Below are 24,193 nucleotides of genomic sequence, written 5' to 3' on the forward strand. Positions count from 1 at the left end.
CTAATTTAAACCATTTAAAATAAGTTTTATTTTTTTTATATGTTTTATTTAATTTTTTTTGTTAGAAGTAATTTTTCGATTTTTCAGACTCTTTGCTCTTTAGATCGTGCTACTCAACGTCCCCGGTTCGATTCTCCATACCCACCTTATTTGTTTATATTAATTAATTTTAAGTTAAATAAGCACTGCGCTCTCTTGTATTTTCCCTTTCTTTTTCTCATTTGATTTTCAAGTTTCAACGATTCTGCGTGTACCCTCAACAAAACACGCACACTATTCGACTTCCTCTTGCTGCTTCTTATTCTTCTTCTTCTCTTCCAATGGCTTCTGAGGCTATTAAGGTAACTTCCTCTCTTCTCTTCTCTTCTTCTCTTTCTTAATTTCTCGCTAGTGTCGTTTTAAGGACAACCCTGTGTCGATTTTATGTGTTTTCAGGGAGCAAAAGTGCTCATGGTTGGTGCCGGTGGAATTGGCTGTGAGCTTCTGAAGACCCTTGCTCTCTCTGGTTTTCGTGACATTCACATAGTGAGTTCCTTCTTTTAGGGGTCTCAAAAGATTCTTAAAATTTTTCAGAAAGGGTTTTTAGTTTTATGAATTTCGGGAATTAAGCTTTTTATACTTTATCTAACTAGGGTTTTTGTGCAGTTGGGGTTTCGCTTTCCCTTTTTTTTTTTTAGTTGTTGGTAAAGTTTTGATTTTTATGTGTTCGATGAGGTGGGTGTTTGAAAAATCTCGGGCCTTGGTTTTTCTGTTGTTATTAGGGAAGTGTTTTTGAGAATAAGAAGTGGAGTGGTTGGTGGTTTTTAATTGTTAAAGGTTTGAACTTTTTAAGCTTCTAATTAGGGTATTTTATTTGTTACTGAAATATATTTTTTATTATTTAAAATAATTTTTTATGGAGTTGTAGCATCTTTGATTCTTCTTTCCTTTTTTGATCTTGTAGGTTTGAGTAACTGGGTAAGATTTAAGTGTTGCTTGCTATGATTTTCTTAGATGTGAGCGATTTTCCTTCTTTAGTATTAACTGTGGTGGAAGGTTGAAATAAGGTAGATAGTTGGCTTGTGCTGGAGGGAAGCTTTTTGGTGCTTACTCTGTCAAATCTCTGTTGTTCTTGTAGTAATCAAGTGCTGTGACAATTATAGCAGGGTGCTGATTGATGGAGTGGGGGTGTATCTTGCTGGGTTTTAGTTGATTCATGTATAAGAATAAGATCTTTGAAATTCATATTTCAATATTATTTTTTGGTGGCATAGATGCTGATAGTACTAGTGGTGCAAATTTTTATTACTGATAGTTTGTAACGAGGGAGATGGAAATAGCAGATTTGTTGAATTCTCGTAATGAGGGAGTTGCTTAGTATGGCATGTTATGTTTATATTTATATTTATATTTCTATTATAGTTTAGGCTCTTATCTGTGTGGATTGATGTCTCACTAAGAGTAGCCAAAGTTAGTTTTGGCATTCATTTTAGTATCATGTTGGCAGTGATCAGTTTGGTTGTTTGTGTTGGGGACTGGAAGATGTACAGATTTAAGCTACAGACATACCTAAATACATTTCACTTCCAAATGTGCAGATAGATATGGACACCATAGAAGTCAGTAACCTTAACAGACAATTTTTATTTCGACAATCCCACGTTGGGCAATCCAAGGCAAAAGTGAGACAATGCATTATGGCTATTAATGTTTACTGGTATTGGTTTCTGTCATTTATTCATCTGATTAAGTTCTCGACCAGGTTGCTAGGGATGCTGTGTTAAAATTTAGGCCCCACATAAACATTAAACCGTACCATGCAAATGTCAAAGATCCTGAATTCAATGTTGATTTCTTTAAGCAATTTAATGTTGTTCTAAATGGACTCGACAATCTTGATGCACGCCGACATGTGAATCGCTTGTGCTTGGCTGCTGATGTTCCTCTCGTTGAAAGTGGAACTACTGGGTTCCTTGGACAGGTAATAAGAGGTTGTGTTTCAGCTGTATAAAATTATATTATGCATGTCAATTTTTCCAATTTGATGGCTAGTTTTTTTATGCTTAGGAGTGTCTTCGTTAATTTATTATTGACCTGGTTATAATTATTATTCTAGCTGTAAAATTCAGTTATTTTCTACTACTGATAACTGATTTGTTTGTCTCTAATGCCATTTTTTTTTGGAGAAGCAAAATATATTTTCTGTGGCATTTTAAACTTCCAACTTGTTTATCTTCCAAATGCTTGATTCTTGTGATCATCGTTTATATGTCAGCAAATACCCCTTCTTCATCCTGATACTTTTATAGTCATCTGAAAATAAACTGTGATTTATATTATGTTAATTCATAGTTGTTATGCTATTTGGTTTTAATTTGTTTTGTTATGACATTTGAGGTTTGAGATCTTGTATTGGTTGGCTGTTCTTTTTATTTTGTTTTATCCTTTCAATAACATCTGCTATCTTCTGAAACAACAACAACAGCAGATTCTTATTTCATTAGGTGCTCTGCTTTCTTCTGATCTACTTGTATAAATGCATGTGAACTGTGAAATTTGTTTGTTACTTGTATAAGGATATTTACCGATTTCACATGATGACAACTTAAATATAAATCTTCTTGATTAATCTTTTATAATATACTAAGTTGCAGATTTTCCATTATATTTGTGATATAGTTTTGATTTTAAAACAGGTCACTGTACATGTCAAGGGAAAAACAGAATGTTATGAGTGTCAGCCTAAACCAGCCCCCAAGACATATCCTGTTTGCACAATCACAAGTACCCCATCAAAGGTATGTGTTTGTTTAATTGCATTTGTCCACTTTGGAGGAATTAACATTTAAAGGATTAGGTTTTAGGATGCTTTTCATGGTGAGTCGTATTGTAGAACAGGCCTTCAAACATGTGAATTAAGGTTCTTTATGTGTTGTAGTTTGATATTGATAATATTGTTGCTTTATATATGTTGATTTTATGTACTTCTTTTGTTATCATTTTCTTTTGCCTAGGTTAGTAACAGTTTGTATCCAGGAAACATAAGATTTTGAAAAATGAAGCTAGAGGTCCTAAGGTCATCTATGGGAAGTTTACCATAATTTTAATAATCTTGAGATTATTATTAAGTAGGTACTGTTTGCCATGATATCTGGAGCCTGTTACTGGTTATATCTTAAAGAGTTATGAGATGATACTGATGCAAGTCTTATACCTTTGGTTATGTTTTCATCTATTTTATTTTTTTAATATTCTTCCTGGCAGTTTGTTCACTGTATTGTGTGGGCAAAGGACCTACTTTTTGCAAAGTTATTTGGTGACAAGAATCAGGACAATGATTTAAATGTACGTTCAAGTGATGCTGCCAGCTCCTCAGAAAATGTAGAAGATGTCTTTGTACGGAGAAATGATGAAGATATTGAACAATATGGAAGGAAAATATTTGATCATGTATTTGGGTATAACATTGAGTTAGCTTTGTCGAATGAAGAGACATGGAAAAATCGTAATAGACCAAAACCTATATACAGCAAAGATATCTTGTCTGATGAACTGGCCCAACCAAATGGGAATGTAGACAAAAAATGTGCATTTGATGATGAATTTTCAGTTTCTGCCATGGCATCTTTGGGCATGAAGAACCCTCAGGATATATGGAGTCTTAAGGAAAATTCTAGGATATTTCTCGAAGCGCTGAGACTATTTTTCACACATAGGGGGAAGGTTTGATTTGATGCTTTTCTTAATTTAGTTAAGATATAATCCTCTATGCATCTCCATATGAATGTTTTAGCCTGGGCTGGTAATGTTTATTTATTCTTATTATTTATTTTAAATCAGGATGTTGGCAATCTGACTTTTGATAAAGATGATCAGTTAGCTGTAGAGTTTGTTACTGCAGCTGCAAACATACGGGCTGCTTCATTTGGCATCCCTCCGTACAGCCTTTTCGAAGCCAAAGGAATTGCTGGTAATATTGTGCATGCTGTTGCGACAACAAATGCCGTTATTGCTGGGTTGATTGTCATTGAGACAATCAAAGTGCTGCAGAACGACATTAAAAGTTACAGGTATAATGCGATTCCTGTTCCTTCATCATATTATTTTGGGTTGGTTGTACCTTCCTTTGGTATTTGCTGTATGAAAAGAATGAAGATCTTATTTTTGCTGTACATTAAGGTTAAGCAGTTTTAATCAATGATGAGGAAAATGCTACCTAGAACCTATTTACAACTTTTGGTGAAATGAAAACAAAATTTATACATTATAAAAAAATTGTGTTGCCTTTTTAGAAATAATAAAAAAGTCATGCTGGCTTTTAGACCGAGTTATATTTTGTTTTAATGGAGTAAAATGTGCAGTTTCCATTGTTAGACTGAATAAGATTTTTACTGAGATGTACTTAATCCTTAGAGTGGCATAGTAATGCTTTAATGCTTTATATGATGCCTCTTTTGCTGGAGCAGAATGCATAGGAAAAGCTTGCTCTGCACAAGCTTTCGGACAAATTGTTTACACAGCCCTCTTTATGGCAGTCCCTTTTGACACATGTACAGTGGAACTGCAGTGCTCTTTCATTTTTACCTGAGTTCTTTGTATCTCATGCTTTTTACATTTTATCTGTAGTTTCTGTTAGGAGGGTATCTTATAGTATGTGTTCTTATTTACTTTCAATAATGAGTTCATCATTATTGTACCTTCATTGAAACTTTCTAGTTAGCATTGCATTCGATAATTTTTTTGATGTTTTTGTTAATCTTATTTTGGCCATCTTGTAGAATGACATATTGTCTGGAACATCCATCAAGGAAAATGCTGTTGATGCCTGTGGAGCCGTTTGAACCAAACAAGTCTTGTTATGTTTGTTCTGAGGTATGACTAATCTTCTCATGTCTCACCTCTTGACTAGTGTCAGAGTCATTCTTACAGAGATGCTTACACACAAACTTGTATGTGGCAAACAGACACCTTTATCGCTTGAAATAAACACAAAGCGCGCAAAGTTGAAGGACTTTGTTGAAAAGATAGTCAAGGCAAAGCTTGGGATGAACCTTCCTCTTATTATGAACTCCTCAAATCTTCTTTATGAAGCTGGTGATGTTGAGGACGACATGGTTGCAATCTACTCTGCCAACCTTGAAAAGGTATGCACCCTTCTTGTCTTTGGTTTGAAATCAACATGAGAGATATCTTATTTAGCTTGTTTTCTTCTCAGGTTTTAGCTGAGCTTCCGTCTCCAGTAACTGGCGGAACGATGCTTACAGTAGAGGATATGCAACAGGAATTTGTTTGCAATGTTAACATCAAGCACAGGTTTTTGCTAAACCCTGTATCTGTGTTTTGAGTTGGAATTATTGTGTATCTAATGCTTATAGTCCTTTTCCCCATTCGTCGTTCTTTCTCGTCTTCAATTACCAAACGCAGTATTTTCTCGTTGGATACATGAGCCGACACTACTACTTCGTTGGACACAGCTTAATTGCCCTTTTGTCATTTATCTTTTGCTTTTGGTTCTAAAATTATTACTTTTTCGTGTTGGCCTTTTCATGTTTAGAGAGGAATTTGATGAAGAGAAAGAACCTGATTCGATGGTTCTCTCAGGATGGACTCAACATGTGTCAGCTCCAGAAAACAAAGACAAGCCTGCTGCTAACAACGGCGCAAGCACCTCAGGCGCATCTGTACCAGCTGCAGAATCAGATGAGATAAGCATAGTTAGTCCTACCAAGAAGAGAAAACTCACTGACGTTCCAAATGCTCCGGGTAACGAGGCAAGGAACCATCAGGATGAACTGCAAGTAATTGATGACGAAGATGATCTTGTCATGCTCGAGGGTAACATGGAAGGATTCAAAAAGAGAAAGTTGTCGTAGTCCATGTGATTTAATTTATGGAGAAGAAATCTTACATGCTAATTTTGTATTTTGATAGGGAGGTTTGGCAATTCTTTTGGCCATAGGTGTTTTTAGGGTTTTTCTGCTGCTCTTAGGCTTCTGATTTGGATAGATACAATATCTTATGCTTTTTTTTTTTACCTCTGTATTTTTGACAAATTCTAGCAGCAACTATGTATTATTCTTGCTGACGTCTGACACCAGAGGATCACTGACCTTACAGATTGACTTGCTTACATTTGAGATTAGTGAACAGAGTTTTGCAAACTGCAATCCCTATTCAGTTATCTGTACATCCTTCACTTTTGGGGAATATAACATGAATTTAATTTTGATTCACTCAGTGTAAAGTAATTTTACACTTATATTCAATTGCATAATAATATATCAACAAAATTAACAATTTATATCGATCATGTGAATGAATATGATTGCAAAATGTATAAAATATTTTATACTCACTGCATAAATTAATATAGCAATTGTGTCTCAATTAAATGAATTTTGCTAAATGAATTTAGATACAATATTCTCTTAACGATTAAATTAATAAAGTTGTAGCCTTTTAATTCTCAAGAGTCTTTAAAGAAAGTCAAGTTCCTTTTGTATGTACCTGTCACTTCAAGTGATCAGAGTCCTCTTCAAAACAACTCAGGAGAGTGTGTACCTGAGCAGACTGTAAGCAATTGGGCTGTGAGGTTCGAGATGATGGTAAAGGTATCTAACATAATTTCACGTTAGCTCTGAAGGGCTATACTTAAGTTAGCAACGATTTAAACAGGTATCTATGTTCTATGTTTTATGAGGTATTTATCCAGAAGGAAAATACATAATGATAAGTGGTTACTGTTCTTTTTATTTAGAAATTGTTGAGATTCCTTATTTAAAATAGTGGATTAATTTGTAGAGATACACGTTAATACACTTGAGTTTTTTTTTTTTTTTTTAGTCGATGGATTGGACAACCCCCAATTCTAACTTACACACACCCACTCACACCCACACTACTACTAACAAGGATTTTATATTCCTCATTGAGGATTCGAACCGGATGCAACTCCCAGCGAAGCAGATGATGCTGCCGTTGAACCAAGGCCTTGGCTGCACTTGAGTTCTTTTTTATGTAAAGTTCGGATCAGACAGAGATTATGATACCTATGCCTCTAGTAGGTTGGGTAGGTTAACCCGTGTAGCTTTTGGACTGATATCCTTAGATCTGGACAGCTTGCGCTAGGTCCATTAAAGATGGATATGATTATTTGAAATTGATATCCAAATTAACATCTCAATATTGCCACTTCAATTTTTTGGCCAAATTGTAAATTTTTATAGATTTTTAAATGTTTTTCCTATTATCTCACTTTATCGAATAGCTTTTACTAGCATTATCTTCTAATTAATAATGAATTTAATATCGTTATTAGATTATTTTGTAGAGAAAAAATTGTTCTATTATTTATTTGTTATTAATTTAATTTATTAAAATATTATTCTATTGATATATAGTTTATATTACAACTTTTATATATATATATATATATATATATATATATATTTGAATTTTAAGGATGAAATTATAAATTGTGAAGTCAATTGATGTTCAACAATCTTAAAAAAAAATTGTTACAAAAATACTTGGATTTATCTCAAATAAGGAAAAATTGACTCTTTTTGTTATGCCTTTTATTAAGAAATTCTACTTAAAAAAAATACTTCAATATATATACACTATAGATTGACAAATTTAAATTTTATTATAGTTTAGAATTTATTTTCATACAATTCTTTGTTTTAAGTGTCAAGAATTTTATTTAAGCAAATATTTAAAAATATAAAGGTATATATTGACTGAATTAGTTTTTATTATATTATTATCATTATATTATACTATAAATTTTATTATGGTACAATTCTTTGTTTTTAGAGTTATATGTATATTGTTTTATATATAACTAACTATAAAACCTAAAATTTTTCTATTATCATTTTAGTTAAAAAATTTTGTACAAAAATTTCATAGCATTACGTTTTTTGCAAATTGTGCGAGTCTAAATCTAGTTATGAAGAAAGTCTAATGTTTGAATGAAACTTTAACGCTAAATATTCTGTTTACATTGTTTAGTTTTAGGTACACACTTTAATAACTCTTTATGCTTTTGTCAATCAAATAGTTGAATTAAGTTATATTATTTTGATGATTAAGTCTATCAAATTTTAGAAAATTATGATCTCAATAGAATTTATAATGTATTTTTAGTGGACTTAATTAATATTTTATGTTTTAATTAAATAATAATAGATAAGAATTTTTATTTTTAATTTTTTAAAAATATTTTACTAAAAGCTTATTGATTTATTATTATTTTTTTGTCAAATTATTAAAATTGTTGAGATAACATTATTAGCAAAGAAAAGATGGTTTAAACTCGTTGTTGTGAACTGAGAAGGTTAATATCAACTTTATATATTATAAAGAGGTGTGTTAGCGGGCCAACAACTTTTATGATTTATAGCTATCAAGTAACTATTAATGATGTTTTTAATGGTGTGAGATTATTCATTTTTTTTATTAGTTACATACTGGTTAAAATTTAATAAAGTTGCTGTCTCGTAGACTTTTCCTATTATAAATAAATAGATTAACCAATTTGGATTGATCAAGTGATTAACCCGCTCTACTAGTTAAACAAGTGCCGAGGATTCGACTGCGTCCTTATATTCGCAGTAATTTATTGGCCAATGATAAATTTTTATAAAACTCTAATTCACCATGAATTAGTTTACTGGGTTAAAAATATCGTGCGAAATAAAAAAAATATTATATTTAGTTATTTATATCATGAACTTAGACATGTCTCATTTTATTATATGATAACATTGATAGTTACAGGTTGTGTACACAGTTGCGTCAATTCACTAGCTGCAAGTGTCCAACTTTCTTTGAACATGACTCAACAATCACTCTCTAACACTTAAATAGCAAAATACTGCAATTCAGTTATATAAGACCATATGATTATTGGTACTAACTGCAATATTTACACGCTAGTACTTTTAACCAAACTACCCCAACTGCCATATAATGTTTGCCACTTACGAAACATGATGAAAAATACAATGCCATTCTTGTATATATTTTCTTTCCATTGAATTTTTACATGAATATAGTACAAAGCATCACAATTTATGCAGGTATGTAATTTTCTTTTGGCCACAAACCCACCAATTTTCTTATAACACCTTTTGGCTTGATCCTAGATGAAGATCATTCCATTCATAAAAATATGAGTCTGGGTTTCACCTGCCATTAAGGCTAAACCTAGCAAACTGCAAAGTTCCAGAATGGTCATCAATCGCCCGGGTTTCGGCCGGGGGGTTATTTCCTTCTGGAACAGGGACAGCCTCATCTAAGGCATTGGAAGACGCAGGAGCGGCCGGAGGCAGAACAGCCGAGGCTGGGGATGAGGCTGAGGCTGCGACAGCCGGAGTCTCATCCTCTGCCTTTCCTTCTTGTGTGAAGGCCTCTTGAAGCTGCAAAGCATACTCTAAATTCCAAAGCACATCTCCCATTGAAGGCCTATCAACACCATGATCAGCCAAGCACTTCTCAGCCGCCTCGGCGTACTTCTTCAACGATTCGGGGTTAATGGTGCCGACAAGATTAGGATCAATGATCTTATCAAGCAATCCCTTTCTCTTCCATTGCATAGCCCAATCAGCCAAGTTTACTTGTTCGCGGGGTAACTGAGGATTAATAGCAGGCCTTGCACATAAGGCCTCAAGAAGCACCACTCCAAATGAATAGACATCAGATTTTTCTGTCAATTGTTGTCTCCTGAAGTATTCAGGATCCAAATACCCAAAACTACCCTTAACCGCCGTACTGACATGACCCTGCCCCATAGGTGCATCCTTTGATAAACCAAAATCAGAAACCTTGGCCGTGAAATTCTCGTCAAGCAATATGTTAGTTGTCTTAACGTCGCGATGGATGATACCTTGTGCCGTGCCGGTGTGAAGATAATGAAGACCGCGAGCAGCTCCAATACAGATTTCCAATCTTTGCTTCCAAGAAAGCGGTGGTCCGACCATGTTCTTGCCATAAAGATGGTCCCTAAAGTGTCCATTAGGCATGTACTCATAAACCAAAATCATTTCATCGTTTTCGTCGCAGTATCCAATAAGAGAAACCAAATGCCTGTGCCTAAGCTTAGACAACATTTGAATCTCGGTCTGGAATTCGTTAATCCCCTGTTCCGACTGCGGATTTCCTCTCTTCACCGCAACTTGAGTCGCATCATCAATGACGCCGGAATACACATTGCCGAATCCACCAACGCCGATAATGTTTGCTTTATCGAAGTTATTAGTTGCTTCTTGCAGCTCCGCCAAAGAGAAGAACCGGCCTAAACCCATAGTGGCAGAGAAATTGCTCTTTCCTGACGCATTCTTGCTCATGAAGGTACTATCTCCGGCGTGCACCGGAAGCAACCACGACGAAAAACTGTTCCGTTTCTGCCAATCTTGAGGCCTCTTGTGCCACTTGATCACCATGGCGCCAAGTCCAACAAATGCTCCAAACATCATCGCGAATCCAACCCCGGCCACCGCGCCGCGGTAAGAGCTACCACCGCCATTGCTCCCATCAAGGCCGAATTGGCCATCCAAACTGTCCAAAGAGTTACTTATCTTCAAGATCTCTATCCCATTCACGATCGCGTTCCCGCTTCCTCCTCGCGCCAGCGATGCTCCCACCTGAATCTTTAGTCCTTCCTGAGACATCAACGTCGCATTCACAACAAAATCTCTGTAATAAGGAGTCGCCAAGGCTTGCGTAATGCTGGACAAATCAAGCGTCGGAATCGCGGTTTTCTCGTTGATGTAGACGTTGAAGTAAAGCTCGTTCAAACCTTTGCTTACAATGTCGCAGAAATGCAACCTTACAAGGTAGCTAAAAGAAGTATCCACATCAAACTTCCAAGTTATATTGAAATTCGGCTGATCCACTGCAGAGTCGTTAGTCATCTCCGTCGCCGAGGCGTAAACCGTCGGCGGAGCAATAAGAGGAGAGATATTTGGATTATTCGTAGGGTACTTGATAATGTTTGTAGGTACAACGACACTCATGGCTGCGTTCTTCACCGTTATATAAGGCTCGTCGTTCTCCCAATTCCGTCCTAAAGTGTCGTTTGTAGCGGTGACAAGAGGTCCGCCGTTGTTGATCCTGTAAACCGGCTGGAAAGCGTGGTTAGTCAGGCCGGAGTAATCGCCGACCGGGAAAAGGTTCGAGCCGGAGTCGAATAGAAGGTTGTCCGGGACGGATACGATTTCTATGGCATTGATAAATGCAGCTGAGTTCTTCAACGGAGTAAAAGAGAGCGTGAAGATGGGTTCGTTTGCATTAATGAGGTACTCCTTGAGAATTGGCTTGTCATTGTTGTTAACATTGAAGCTATGGAGAAGAACGTATTTATAGGCGTTAACGGAGAAAGTGGCTTTTTGGAGATCAAAGATATTGTTCTTGATTGGGTAGAAATAAAGGCGAACCCAATGGTAACCCGGTTGGATTAAATGGAAGGAGTACTTGGCTTCTTGCATGAAGATTCTTGCACTTGAGTACAATTGATTTGGGAGATCAGGGTTATTATTGCCATTTTCTATTGATACCTTGTTTTGATCATTGGCTTGCAAGTAAGTTGGCTTGTGGGTCTGATTTGAATGTTCTTCCGTCTGGGAGGGTGGTTCCGGTTTCCGAGCCACAATCGATCAGGTAGTTGTCTCGGGGGACGAACGCGGCCGAGGTCGTCCGCGGCGTTATGGTGGAGGCTAAGGCCAAGAGAATGGTAACCACCAGAGGGATAGCCATCAAATGGCATGCACAAGCTAAGGATGATAGAAATTTATCTTGGCACTAATGATGCTTTTTAATTTTTTTTTTTTGTTTTTGTTTTTTATTTTTTTTTTCTTGTTGTTTCTTTTCCTACCTTCCTATAACACTCTCCTGGAAATTTAGAATTAGAGAAAGGTAAGAAAAAAAAAAAGAAAAAAAAAAAGAGAAAGGGTGGTTTGATCCCTATTCCCTACAAGGTGGTTTTCCTAAAATCTAATAAGTTCCTTCATTGTTTTTGGAAGAGGGTGAAGAAAATAAAGGAAGAGAAGATAACAAAGTTGACACAAAACTTTGCAGTTTCTATAATTAGGCAAACAATTGTTGTGCTTTATTAGGGAATTCTGGTGTGTGACATGCTTTTCTCTTCGTTTATTTATCTTTATCTGCTATCTTTTTCCTTTATTTAGCATTAGCAAAGAGAATTTATAACAAGCTTAGCTGAAAATAATTGATTTTGAACAAGTCAAAAGATGCCTTTTATTTTGTTCTGTATCCTTGAATTGATCACCTTAAACAAACATTCTGTTCTACTAGTTTCTGTTAGTTTGAGTATCATCCCAGTAATTCTTTAACAACAATAATTAAAAGCCTTTTATCTGTTACTTGGTGGTTACAAGTAAATCTAACATTATGTTAAATTAAAGCATCATTGTGACATTATTCCGTTTCATACACGAACCACATAATTTCTGGTCTATATTTATTTATTTAGCTGTTGTGCTGTAACGTGAGGGAGCCCAAAACCTAACAGGGAGAGGAGTGGAAGAGTAAGAGAGTATGCTACGTAGAATATAAAAAAAAATCAATTGTAATTTAAATTATATCATTATTCATTGGGTAAACATTAAAAATGGATAATAGTTACCGTATATAATAAAACATCTGTAATTATATATATATATAACAACTATAATTATATATTTATTACATCTAAAATTGTATAATTATTCTAACAATAATATTTTATGTTGAGTTCAGAAAATATATAACAAATTGATGATAACAAACATGTTGAATTTAGATTGATAACACAAGTGGGTTTGATGATGTTGTTTAAATGTGTAGGCCTAAAATTATTGTTATTTCGGCCCAAACTTATGAAACCCAATGTTCCAAAGCAGCTAAATAGAAACTGAATCACTAACTCGGCCCATTATCTTCCAAGCAAAGGGAAAGTAATCCTAAACTTCAAACAAGTTCACTTCGGATAAAAATCGGAAGAGAAAGAGAGCTTCACTTTTCTGTTCAAATACTAAAGTAGAAAAAAAAGGAAAGCTAATCAAGTAAGTTAACGTCAAATCAAGCTAAGCGGAGTTCAAAAAAGTTAAAGGTAATTTATTTTTTTTAAATACAAGTTAATTACTTTATATTTTTTTATTTTCTGTACCACCATTTCGAGCAAAATAAAAAAACTTGTCATAAAATTTGTATGACGTGAATCAATAGTTGAAAATATTTTTTGGAGGCAAAATACAAATCTAAGAGTTTGGATTTTGCTAAGTTTTTTTGAAAAAGATAAATCATGTTGCTATTGTGTCTGCTACGGGGCTTTGCCCTAATTACAAATCTCTAATTTTTAGAGTTGATTGAAAAAAGAGAAAGAAAGATTTTAACTAGCCTAAGAATCAAGAGGTTGATCTTTTGAAGTAAATCCTAGCCGTGGCTCAAGCAAGGTATAAAAAGGAAATTGGTTTTCATTTTGAACTAAGGAGAGAGAACTCGAATGAGAGAAGAGAAAAACCTCACAAATAGGGTTTGAAGTCTTAAAAGCATTACACCTACATTAAAAGGAGCACTCTGCCAAGATGAAGGACAATATTTTGAGTTCAGAAGTTGGGTTCAGCACATAAAGTCAAGGTTATGAATCATCATCTCCTTCATGATTTACTGTTTGTATTTCTGTTTTAATGTTATATCTTTCTTTGTATTCATTCAGAGGTAAAAGGCAAGAAAGAGAGGCATTGAGAGAAAAGACTGAGAGAAATACTTGGAAAGAAAAGTTAAGAGTAATTTTAGATTTTTTTTTAGTTGTATTTCTATTTTGTGTCATATACTTGAGAAGTATCCCTTGCTAAGTTGGGTAAGCACTTAGTGTGTTGAGTCTAGGTAGTTACATAGCCAAGTCAAGTTTATGTTGAAACTTGTACTGTGTATCCCAGATAGGATTATATTGAGTCCTAGGGAATTGGTGTATGTAATATTTAGAAAGATAATAAAAATTTTACTAACATTATGGTGGAGAGTGGATGTAGGTTGCATTGCACTAAGCAACTGAACCAGGATACATGGCTGTGTCATCTTCTTCTCCTCTGCTTTGATTATGTTTTTCACGATTTATGATACAAAATAAAATTGTCTCCTGCATAACCAAATACACAGACCAAATAGAAAGCTAAGTTAAAATTTTTGCTTTGAGGCTTTATTAATCAAGGTTTTTAAAAAAGGCCATAGATTCAACCCTTTTTCTATAGGCCATCAAGAACCTTCACTTTACAACCAAGTTAATTATTCAACCAATTCCAATCAAGTTGGTATAATCTAATTCACCTCTACGTGCTACTTTCTCTAAATAACTTTTGACTAAACTCGTGATTATATATAACTGTCTTTTCTCTATGGATTTCTTTTTTTTTTCAAATTTTCTCTGTGAATTTTGTTCACTTCGTTCTATATGTTCACTTTGTTCTCTACGCTCTATTCGTTATCTTCGTTCTTTGCATTATGTTCGTTCTCTGCATATTGTTCATTCACAATCAATGCTCTTTGATCTTATTTGAAGATTTGGATCAAATTTTGTTGAAATCAAGCAATGAAGTCAAATTTAAATAGGTATTTCGTTTTCTAAGACAATGAATGATGCAAGTTCAGGCTGTTAGTTAAACCAGGCAAATTGAATTATTGTTTTGAATCGAATCAAGTGGATGAGATTTGGTTCGAACCTAGTTAATGTAGTTCGTTAGTAGTTGATGTTTCTGTAGTTGAATAATTTTGTTTTTGTTTGTAAAAATTGTTGTTCATGTTTGAAGGTTTGAATTTGAATGTAATGTAGGAGCTCTGGATTGTTATTTCGATGAATCTATTTTGTTTCTAATTTTGGTGCATTTGAAGAAACAATTTGGTTTAATCTGAGTACCTTGAATAATGTTTCGTCTTCTCTTTTTATGTTTCTTGGTGAAGATTTCGAATATAGTTTCAAAATTTTTTTGAGATTTCGCAAAGATTTTGAAAAGATTTTGAGAGATTTTGAGCATTATTTGAAATTTGTTTGTTTTAGTTTTGATAAAAAAAGACGAAGAATTTTTTATATTAATGTTCGTTATAGTGAACAGTTGCACAAGTGCGTATTTTACACGTTTTTATTGTAAAAGTTAGTTTTTGTTGAATTTAGACTAATTTAATTAAACTTAAATACCAAAAAGACACACACAGACATATATATATATATATAATATATATATATATATATATAGCATAATTATCATTCTACAATAGTTAATAAAGACTAAATACGTCAATTTTAAATTGATATTTTATTCTCTCTTCAAAACATTTACTTGTATATATTTATGGTGCTTGTATTCATTTACTTTTGAGTAGAATTATACTTGGGTTTCTAACTATTTCTCTTTTGCTTATTTGTCCTCTAACAAACAAATGACACAATTCAACGTATAACGTTAACGTTTTGTGTGTTGTCAAAATAGTATATTACATTCTATCACCATCATATGATGATAATTTTCCATTTTTCTATTTATATTAACAATTACAGAAAAATCTTGAGGACTCCACGCCAGCTGACGCCATAAATCGTTCATAATAACTGAAAATCACTAAAAAAATTAGTTAAATATAAAGGCACTGAAAAATCATTCAAAAAGCTTGGGGACGGATCCTAATTCTTTATCGAAAGCAAGAAATGAAGTACTAATCAAATTTGTTGCTCAATCCATACTAACTTACATAATGGGCTGCTTTAGAATGAGCTTATGCAATCATAGAGAGAATGATGAATAACTTTTACTAGGGGAGTAAAAAATGAGATTTAGGTAGTAATATACTAAGTATTTAATTCAAACCCTAAAAAAAAAACATACAGTTAGCCATATTTAAGGTGTAGTTTGAATCGATTTTGAATAAAAAATTCATCCAATACGAATACTAATTTTATTTACGGTGTAATTTGGATTAGATTGAATTTGTAATTTTATAAATTAAAAAATAAATAAATATACATAACGAATCTCAACATCAAATTTTAAATAATTAACAATGTCATAACAATTTTTAAAATCAAGCTCTCACATACAACGGTCACTAGATCTAGTATTAGTGATATTCTTACAGCAATCTTCTTCATCATGTAGTAATGTCTATATATATCTCTTATATGTTACAAAATTATTATGGTTCATCAAGCTAAGTCTTTGATATAGTTAACTCTCTATCTATATTATATTAATATTATACAATATATATCATGTAACATATATATATTACAAGAAGACAAACAGTGGTGGCTTATTTTATGATACACAACTCTATATATGATATGGCTTCAAACATTAATTTAATTTAATTAATTAATTGGGTATGAGCTTAAAAGGGGGCTTAGAAAATGTTGGTGAGGGATCATATCTTCCATAATCTCTTGTGTTAGCCCTAAGAAGCCTCTCATGGATCATGCTTACTTCTTCTTCTTTCACTGGTTTCTGTGATGTTCCCTGCCAATTTAAGTAAGCATTTGCAGCTCAGTGAAAATAAACTACTCCAAAACAATAAATAATAATAATGAGATGCTTCAAAAATTGAGAAAATTACTTTTTAAGTTGCCATAATAAGTTTAGTCTTGAACTTTTCTTCTTCTCTTTTCTTTTATAATTATTAATTAATTAATTAGTATCAAACTCCTTAAAACTTATTTGAAGTTTACATTATTAATTTGGTCCTGAAAATTAATGTAAGACTAAGATATAAAGTTAGTCCGAATAACCTTTTTCGGATACAAATAGGGAAACTTTTTATGAAAAAAAAAATTATTTTAAGTTTTTAATGACAATAAGTGTACGTATACATAATTTGGCAATTATTCCGTATCCTTCCGAAATTTGATTTATGTAAATTATCATCATTTCTTATATATTGTCGCATAATAATCTTAATTGTATACATATATATTTAATACACGAAATAAATAGCTTTATATTTTTTATTTGAATATAGAATATAATATTTGAATTATTAAATTTTGGATTATTAATTAACTTATTGTATTATTTTTATTTACTTTCATAATCTTATATTATATTTAATGCATAATTTAAAATTTGTTTTATTCATTTTATGTTAAAAGTGTACAAACCATACCTATTAAGCAATAACGTACAAGAGAGGATCGGATAATTTAATCTCTAATTTCAAAATGCTACCAAAACAATTGCCCATAGTTTTTATTTTTCAATAAATATTTTCTCTATTCTTAATGAGTTCTCTAATGATGTGGGAATAGAATAATTTAAGAAAATGTTTACTTGGATTAAAAAAATAATTAGCGAAATGTATTGGAATTATGTGATTTACAAATTTCTTTTTTATATCGATTATTATACTCCCTTTTAACTACTTGATCCATTTATTCTCTCTCATTTATTTACTAAGGGGTGTAATCTAAAAAAAAAATCGACAGTTCAAATCCTTATAAAGCTAAGATTCAAAAAAAAAAAAAAAGAAAAAAGAAAAAAATTAAATTAGAATGAAGGCTCAAATACAAAACCACAAAAGTCACAGAAAATACAACACGACCCTATCAAAACTAAAAGCATAAAGAAATACAAAACAAACATCATGCATAAACATAAAAAATAATGTTACATTGATATAGTAGTTAATACTATATACTATATTTAGCACAAACAATAAAATGATCAAACTCTACAAATTTGTTAAGGATAAAAAAAAAATTTAAAGCTTTTAAGGTAATAAGTCTATTGAAAATTTAAATTAACTCAAAATTTTAATTATTTAACAAGGCTTTTTATTCTTTTAGTATTAGTAAACTTAACGGCGGCGCCCTTAAATCCATTATCGTTCAAGTTTTTTCCAACAAAAGAAAAAGAAAATTGGGTTTTCTATCCAAAGCAGAACGTGAAGGATCTTAATAAATAAGAAGATAGAAAAAAAAAAAAGAGAATATATAAATCAGCGGAAAGGACTTTGTATTTTAAACTGGACAGTACAAAACAGAAGAGATGTTGAGGTAGTTCATGATTTCTGCACCATTATTGTTAGGTACAAAGCTTCAGAAGCAAGAAAGAGAGAGAGAGAGAGAGAGAGAGAGATTAATCAAAATATCGACGAGAGCTTACTGCATAATAATTAGTAACAGAAGAAATATTCCTGATGAGTATATAAAAAAATTAGTTACAAAATTAATTATTTATATAAAATATATATTAAAAATAAATTAAATAATATATATTTATATACAAATATATAATAACTAATTTAGTAACTAATTTTTTATGTACATACTGTCTAATATTTTTGTAAATATATATGCTTTTCAAAGCAGGTAACTAATAATAAGTTGTAACCTGTAACTTACCTTAAGTTTTTTCATAATGAAATAATAAAATATTTGAAATATAAAAAACATTTGATAATTGATATATTTCAACCATAATCAGTTATAATTTTTTAAAATTGAGTTTATTTATATTATTATTATACATATTGAATTTTTATCACACACTTATCACACAATTTATCGTAGATTTTATTGATATTAATTTTAATTAATTTTATTTTATAACCACTCACCCTTTTATTGATTCAGCTCACTCCACCTTATTCACAAGAAAAAAACTTTAAATTTTTATTACTGACATAACAAGACACGGATGAAGTAATTTAGAAGCTTGATGCATCAATTAGTTGGAGAGACTGAGAAATATTATTTACAATTAAAGGTATTTTATAAATTGAACTAATACGTGCTTGCTATACTCTTGAAGCTTTTGAGTCTTATTTCGGGTGGATTAGGCCAAATAATTCATAAATAATTGTAATTTTTTTTATAGAATAATATTTGAATTCGATGTTAATATAGTATTTATATAAAAAAAAGTTAAAGAAGTGAAACAACAAATATACTCACTGAATGAGGCTGTTCACAGGGCAAATAATTTTTTATAGTATAAAACATTATACTAGCTCTAATGAGATATGAGATATTATTTATAGGTTTGTGATTATACTATCCATAAATTCATATATATAACATCTATAATTACATGCAAATAACATTTAAAAATTAAACTAATATTTATTAATTATGATATCTATATACATATCATTTTTTAGTTATTATATAAGTAAATATCAAGTTAAAACAATGTTTTTAAATTTTATCATAATTAAATTTAAAAAAATGTTAAATATTTAAATTAATTTATTCAATTAATAAATTTATTCATAACATCTATAAATTTACACACATAATATCCATAATTTTATATTAATATTTATAATTTTGTACTCATAACATTCATAATTTCATACATGTGATGTCTATAATTAATATAACAAAATTTTAAACTATGTGTCTTATTGTATTCTTCAAATTATCTCATATATGCACTAATATATAATGGATCATATTTTAATTATTTTAATATTTTTTATTTAATATTATATGTATACTTATTTATTAATTTTAATATGATGACTTAATAATTACTTTTAAAATTTTATTTTTTAATTTTGTTTATTTTTCATTTTTTATTTTTTATTTTTTAATAGTCTATATATAAAATATAAGTTGTATAGTAAAAATTGTTAAAATTTGTTAATTTAACATCTATAATTTTATATGTATAACATCTATAATTTTAAACACATAATATCTATAATCAATGAATTAGTATTAATATATTATTTATTATTTTATTTTGCAGGTCAAAAATTAATAAATTAAAAAAATATATTTTCAATAAATAAACATTAATCAAATTTAAGATGTTTTTATTTTTTATAAAATATATTGAAATGATTTGAAATTTTCTTTTAGGACTAAAAATATCAGAATTTAAAATTTTTATTTGGCAAAAAGATTATAGAATTATAAATCTAACAAAAAGGAGAATTTTTTGAGATTTGATTCACATTAAATTTAAAATTGACTTTTGATATAATTAAATGAGAGAAGATAATTATAAAAAAATTAATTATATTACGCTCTCTTATCAATACAAATATTAATGATAATATATTTTTATTTATTATCTATAATGTTTTAGCTATTTAACATTAGAAGAGTGCTAGAGGGCCAGTCATTTTTATGATTTGTAGCCATCAAATAGTCATAAATGATAATTTTAATGGTGTGAGATTAGTGTAAAATTTTATTTAATGGCTCAATTTTTTTTTTGTAGCTACATGCTGGCCAAAATTTAAAAGAGTTGCTTGCTCCATAAACTTTTCCTTAACATTATTCTACTGCATAATAATTATTAGTAACACAAGAAACGTTCCTTATGAGTACTCTAGTGCATGTATATATATGTAAATATAAATAAATCAAATATGTATATTAAAAATAAACTAAACACAATATATGTAGTTATACATAAATATACAGTACTGTATATAATACGCGCGCCTAACATTTTTGTAAGTATATATGCTTTTCAAAGCAGGTAACTAATAAGAAAGAAGTTGTAACATGTAACCTTAGCTTTTTTTTTCATAATAAAATACTAAAATATTTAAAATATTAATACCTTGATGATCTTAACTAATTAATATCATGCATGTATGTGTACCTCTTGAATTGCACTAACATCTGCAGCCACGTTACTCATGAACTCTGATCTTCTTCCTGTAAATGCGTTAAGCACAAAGACAAGGTAAATTACTTGGTTATATATAAAGGTGAAAACTCAAGTGCAGTCGACTTTACGTAAAATTGATAGTTGAGAACGGTTAAATGGTTTGATTTGACGGAATTTTTTTCTAACGACTCTCGGCTATCAACTTTATGTGAAGTATACTGTACCTGAATTTTCACCGTATATAAAACAAAGGTAAGTAAAAGCTTTGGTGCTAGTTATCACATGCTTTCCACTAGGTAGTAGTTTGTTATCGATATTGTGAAACTTAAAAATGTACTATAATAAGAAATATTTATTTAATCTTAAATTTTAAACACATAAATCTGCATTAATTTGCACTTAGGTTCGTTCCTTTAGATTATTTAGCCACGCTAGGTAGCTTCTCTATGACAAAGTACGATTAGGAGAGTTAGAGATATAATTATTTATATAATTTTTTATCAACTTAAATTTTTTGAAACAACAATTATATGACAATGAGTTGTGATAGAAGAGAGAAGATACATACATAAAATTAAAAAGAGAAACTAACCTGCAAAAGAAGTTGAAAAAAGTGATACAGAAATGAGAAGGAAGAGGCAGAAGAGGATGCTGAACTTCTTCATGAGACCCATGATAATGATGAGTTGTGAGAGAGTTGAGAGAAAAACTCATGTTTCTTAATTCCTATATATCAAATATATTAGAGGGAACAATAATAAACTGAACTTGACCCTTTTTTTTTCTAAACAAAACATGTTTTGTGATATTTAACCATAAATGTTTTTGAGTTAGGTTATAAAAATGTTTTATTTCTTTATTAGAAAAATTCAAAAGCCAGCATTGTTTTTTTCCATCACTTTTAACTATTAATCTAATCTTTTTAGTTTAATAATTTAATAATATATTTTTAATTCATATTTTTAAATATTATTAACTAATTATCAGTTATAAAATAATAAATTCTGCTAATTTTTTAACATTTTTTTGTATTATTATTATTATTATTATTATTATTATTATTATTATTATTATTATTATTATTATTATTATTATTATTATTATTATTATATACCCTATAGCTAATAATAATAGCTTTGGAATTTTACTTAAATAGGTTTTACGTAGAAAAAGCGGGTACATGAAAATTAACTTGATAGAGTTTGTAATTTAATTTATGATAATAGTTTATTTCTAAATCTATATTGAATCTTTTAATGTGTAGATAACCTTATTGTATAATAGAATATTTCTATTATAATTTAGTTAACAATGAAGCATTATTTCTATTATAATTTAGATATTAAATAGTATTATTTTGAGAAATAACTATATAATCAATCTTGATTTTGGGTTTCTTAATTTAATTACTGTGAAAATGAATAAAATGACAAATATTATAAACTAATAATAATAATAAATAATACTTCATTTATTTCAAAAGAATTGATTACAACAAAAAATTATATAAGAAAACTAATAAATAAATTTTAATAAAGCTTAAAATTTATTGATTAGAAAAAATACTCATAAATAAATTTTATTCAGTTATTACAAATAAATTAAGGTGTTATTTGGAAAAGTTGTATGGAGACCACTTTGCTTTTGTTGGAGCACTAAGTCTAAGATGTTAGTGGAATGATATAAATAATAATTAATTAGGATAATAGTTGAAATCTGACCATAGTGGGAAATTATTAGGATGCCCCTAATCTTTACAACAAATCAATATTTGAAGCTTATGAAACCTTTAATTGTATGTGACAATATACTTTTGGGTACTATTATTGAGGAGCAAAAAGGCTACTTGAAACTCCAACTTTCTTAGTATGAATCAACAAGAATAATTATTGTTATCCAATTGGCTTATGTTGGACACGACATTGATCATAATCTTTACCATAATGTTTTATGGCATTATGATGATGAAATTTGATCTCATCTCCATGACTCCAAGTAGATTAAGCTTTATAAGATCAAATCAATAGACGCTTGAATAATGGAAAGTTAGAAAGCATGGCTAGCTAGCTAGGGAGTAAATTAAATTAAAAGGGATATCATACAAAGTGACATTAGGTTGGCATAAAAATAGTATTTGTTAATTGCAAGTGCTTCCAATTATCCATAACGACAAGGATAAACGCACCATTTAACAATGAAAGGACATCGGTGGAGAATAAAGGTGATTAAGCACTCTCATAGTTAATTTTAATTAAATTAAAGCGGGTTTATCTCATTATTAGCTCACTTAAGTCAAGCATTATCTTCTTCTCCTCTCTTATAGTAGGATTATCATTGGTCAACTCGCTAGGACTGCTTGGTAAAGAAAAAAAAAAAAGAGAAGAAAAATTAAGACTAAATTGTGTTTGGAATATATAGGCCACCACAACAAATGCAGATAGTGTTCTCCCGTCGGGTCGCAACGGTTCACGAAGCTTGGCCAGGACAACCGCCAGTTCCGATTTTGAGTAACAAATATTGGAATAACCGTTGCAAAATGCACATGGTAAGTAGCAGCAACGGTTTTAAACCACTACTGAAGACAATTTTGAAAAAAATATATCTTTTGGGACTGTTTTAAACTGCTGCAAAATTTTTCATTAAATTAATATAAAATATTATGGCGGTTTGTAATCACCACGATCATACACAAAAAATTATTACAATATCAAGGGTCGGTGACTCTGTTTAACCACCTCTAAGATTAACGTAGAGTGTAAAGCACAGAACGAGGGAAAGAAAAAATGAACATTTTGATGATCATTTAAAATTATTATTTTATTAGTATTTTTTATGATTATTAATTGTATGTTAAAAAGTATGTTTAATATTTTTAACGTTTAAAAATTGTTAGTAATTATGAAAAGAAAAAGAAAGTTTTAAAGGTATTCTTGTCTTAACAATGGTTAATAACAGTTAGTGATGGTTTCAGTGGCTAAGAGAAGGAGGTTGAATCTTAATCCTTTTTTGTTTAGTAACACTTGTTTGTCTTTTAAACAACTTCTTGTGATTTTTGTCTCGTCCTTAGTCACGAGACTTTTCTTTTTGTCTCGTAACTTGACACGAGATATTTTGCAGTTTTATTTCCTGGGCAGCAGAAACATAAAATGGAGTAGAAGAGAAGAAAAATAACACCCAAATATATCCTGGTTCAGTTGCTAAGTGCAGTGCAGCCTACATCCAGTCTCCATCACAACAATGATGGAATTTCACTATAATCTTCTTGATTACAGACTTTAAAGTGCTAACCCAACTTACAAGGGGATTTCCACAAAATCATGAAACACAACACAGATGTACAAAGGAACTCTAAGGACATCTATGACTTTTTCTTTTAATTTTGCACTCTCTGCCTTTTTTCATTCTATGGCTTTCTCTTACAAACCTCACTATTTACCTTTTTTCCATGAGACTCAAGACATGACAAAATTAAACAGAAAAATTACAAAAAAGAATACATTGAAGGAGAAGAAAATATGTTAACTCAGGTAGCTCTGAGAACTCTGTGCCTTGCACTCTCACACTTTCTCCTTGCTTCAAACCCTGACTGTTCACCCTTA

At 30.8% G+C, this 24,193-nt stretch overlaps 3 protein-coding genes across 3 annotated transcripts; 1 reads left to right on the plus strand and 2 right to left on the minus strand.

The window, feature by feature from the left end:
- The first annotated feature begins 200 nt into the window (after window positions 1–200).
- Window positions 201–6,156, plus strand: LOC130944944 (SUMO-activating enzyme subunit 2). The gene is made up of 11 exons (XM_057873550.1): window positions 201–341; window positions 436–525; window positions 1,578–1,661; window positions 1,742–1,960; window positions 2,676–2,777; window positions 3,244–3,702; window positions 3,820–4,049; window positions 4,758–4,851; window positions 4,944–5,123; window positions 5,195–5,292; window positions 5,534–6,156. Exons 1-11 carry the CDS (start codon window positions 321–323, stop codon window positions 5,850–5,852), a joined length of 1,896 nt encoding a protein of 631 aa, XP_057729533.1. The 5' UTR covers window positions 201–320; the 3' UTR covers window positions 5,853–6,156.
- A 3,014-nt stretch (window positions 6,157–9,170) lies between these two features.
- LOC130946577 (probable receptor-like protein kinase At4g39110) lies at window positions 9,171–11,739 on the minus strand. Its single transcript, XM_057875367.1, is given in 2 exon segments — window positions 9,171–11,568; window positions 11,570–11,739. Coding segments are annotated over 2 exon segments (2,568 nt in total).
- Window positions 11,740–15,999: 4,260 nt separating this feature from the next.
- Window positions 16,000–21,328, minus strand: LOC130945090 (protein CASPARIAN STRIP INTEGRITY FACTOR 1). The gene is made up of 3 exons (XM_057873757.1): window positions 21,187–21,328; window positions 20,586–20,641; window positions 16,000–16,487 (listed from the first exon to the last, which is right to left on the minus strand). The coding sequence occupies exons 1-3, from the start codon at window positions 21,266–21,268 to the stop codon at window positions 16,347–16,349; spliced, it is 279 nt and encodes a 92-aa protein (XP_057729740.1). The 5' UTR covers window positions 21,269–21,328; the 3' UTR covers window positions 16,000–16,346.
- Between the last annotated feature and the right edge of the window lie 2,865 nt (window positions 21,329–24,193).

Source organism: Arachis stenosperma, chromosome 8 (genome assembly GCF_014773155.1).
Source record: "Arachis stenosperma cultivar V10309 chromosome 8, arast.V10309.gnm1.PFL2, whole genome shotgun sequence".
Taxonomy (NCBI): Eukaryota; Viridiplantae; Streptophyta; class Magnoliopsida; order Fabales; family Fabaceae; genus Arachis; species Arachis stenosperma.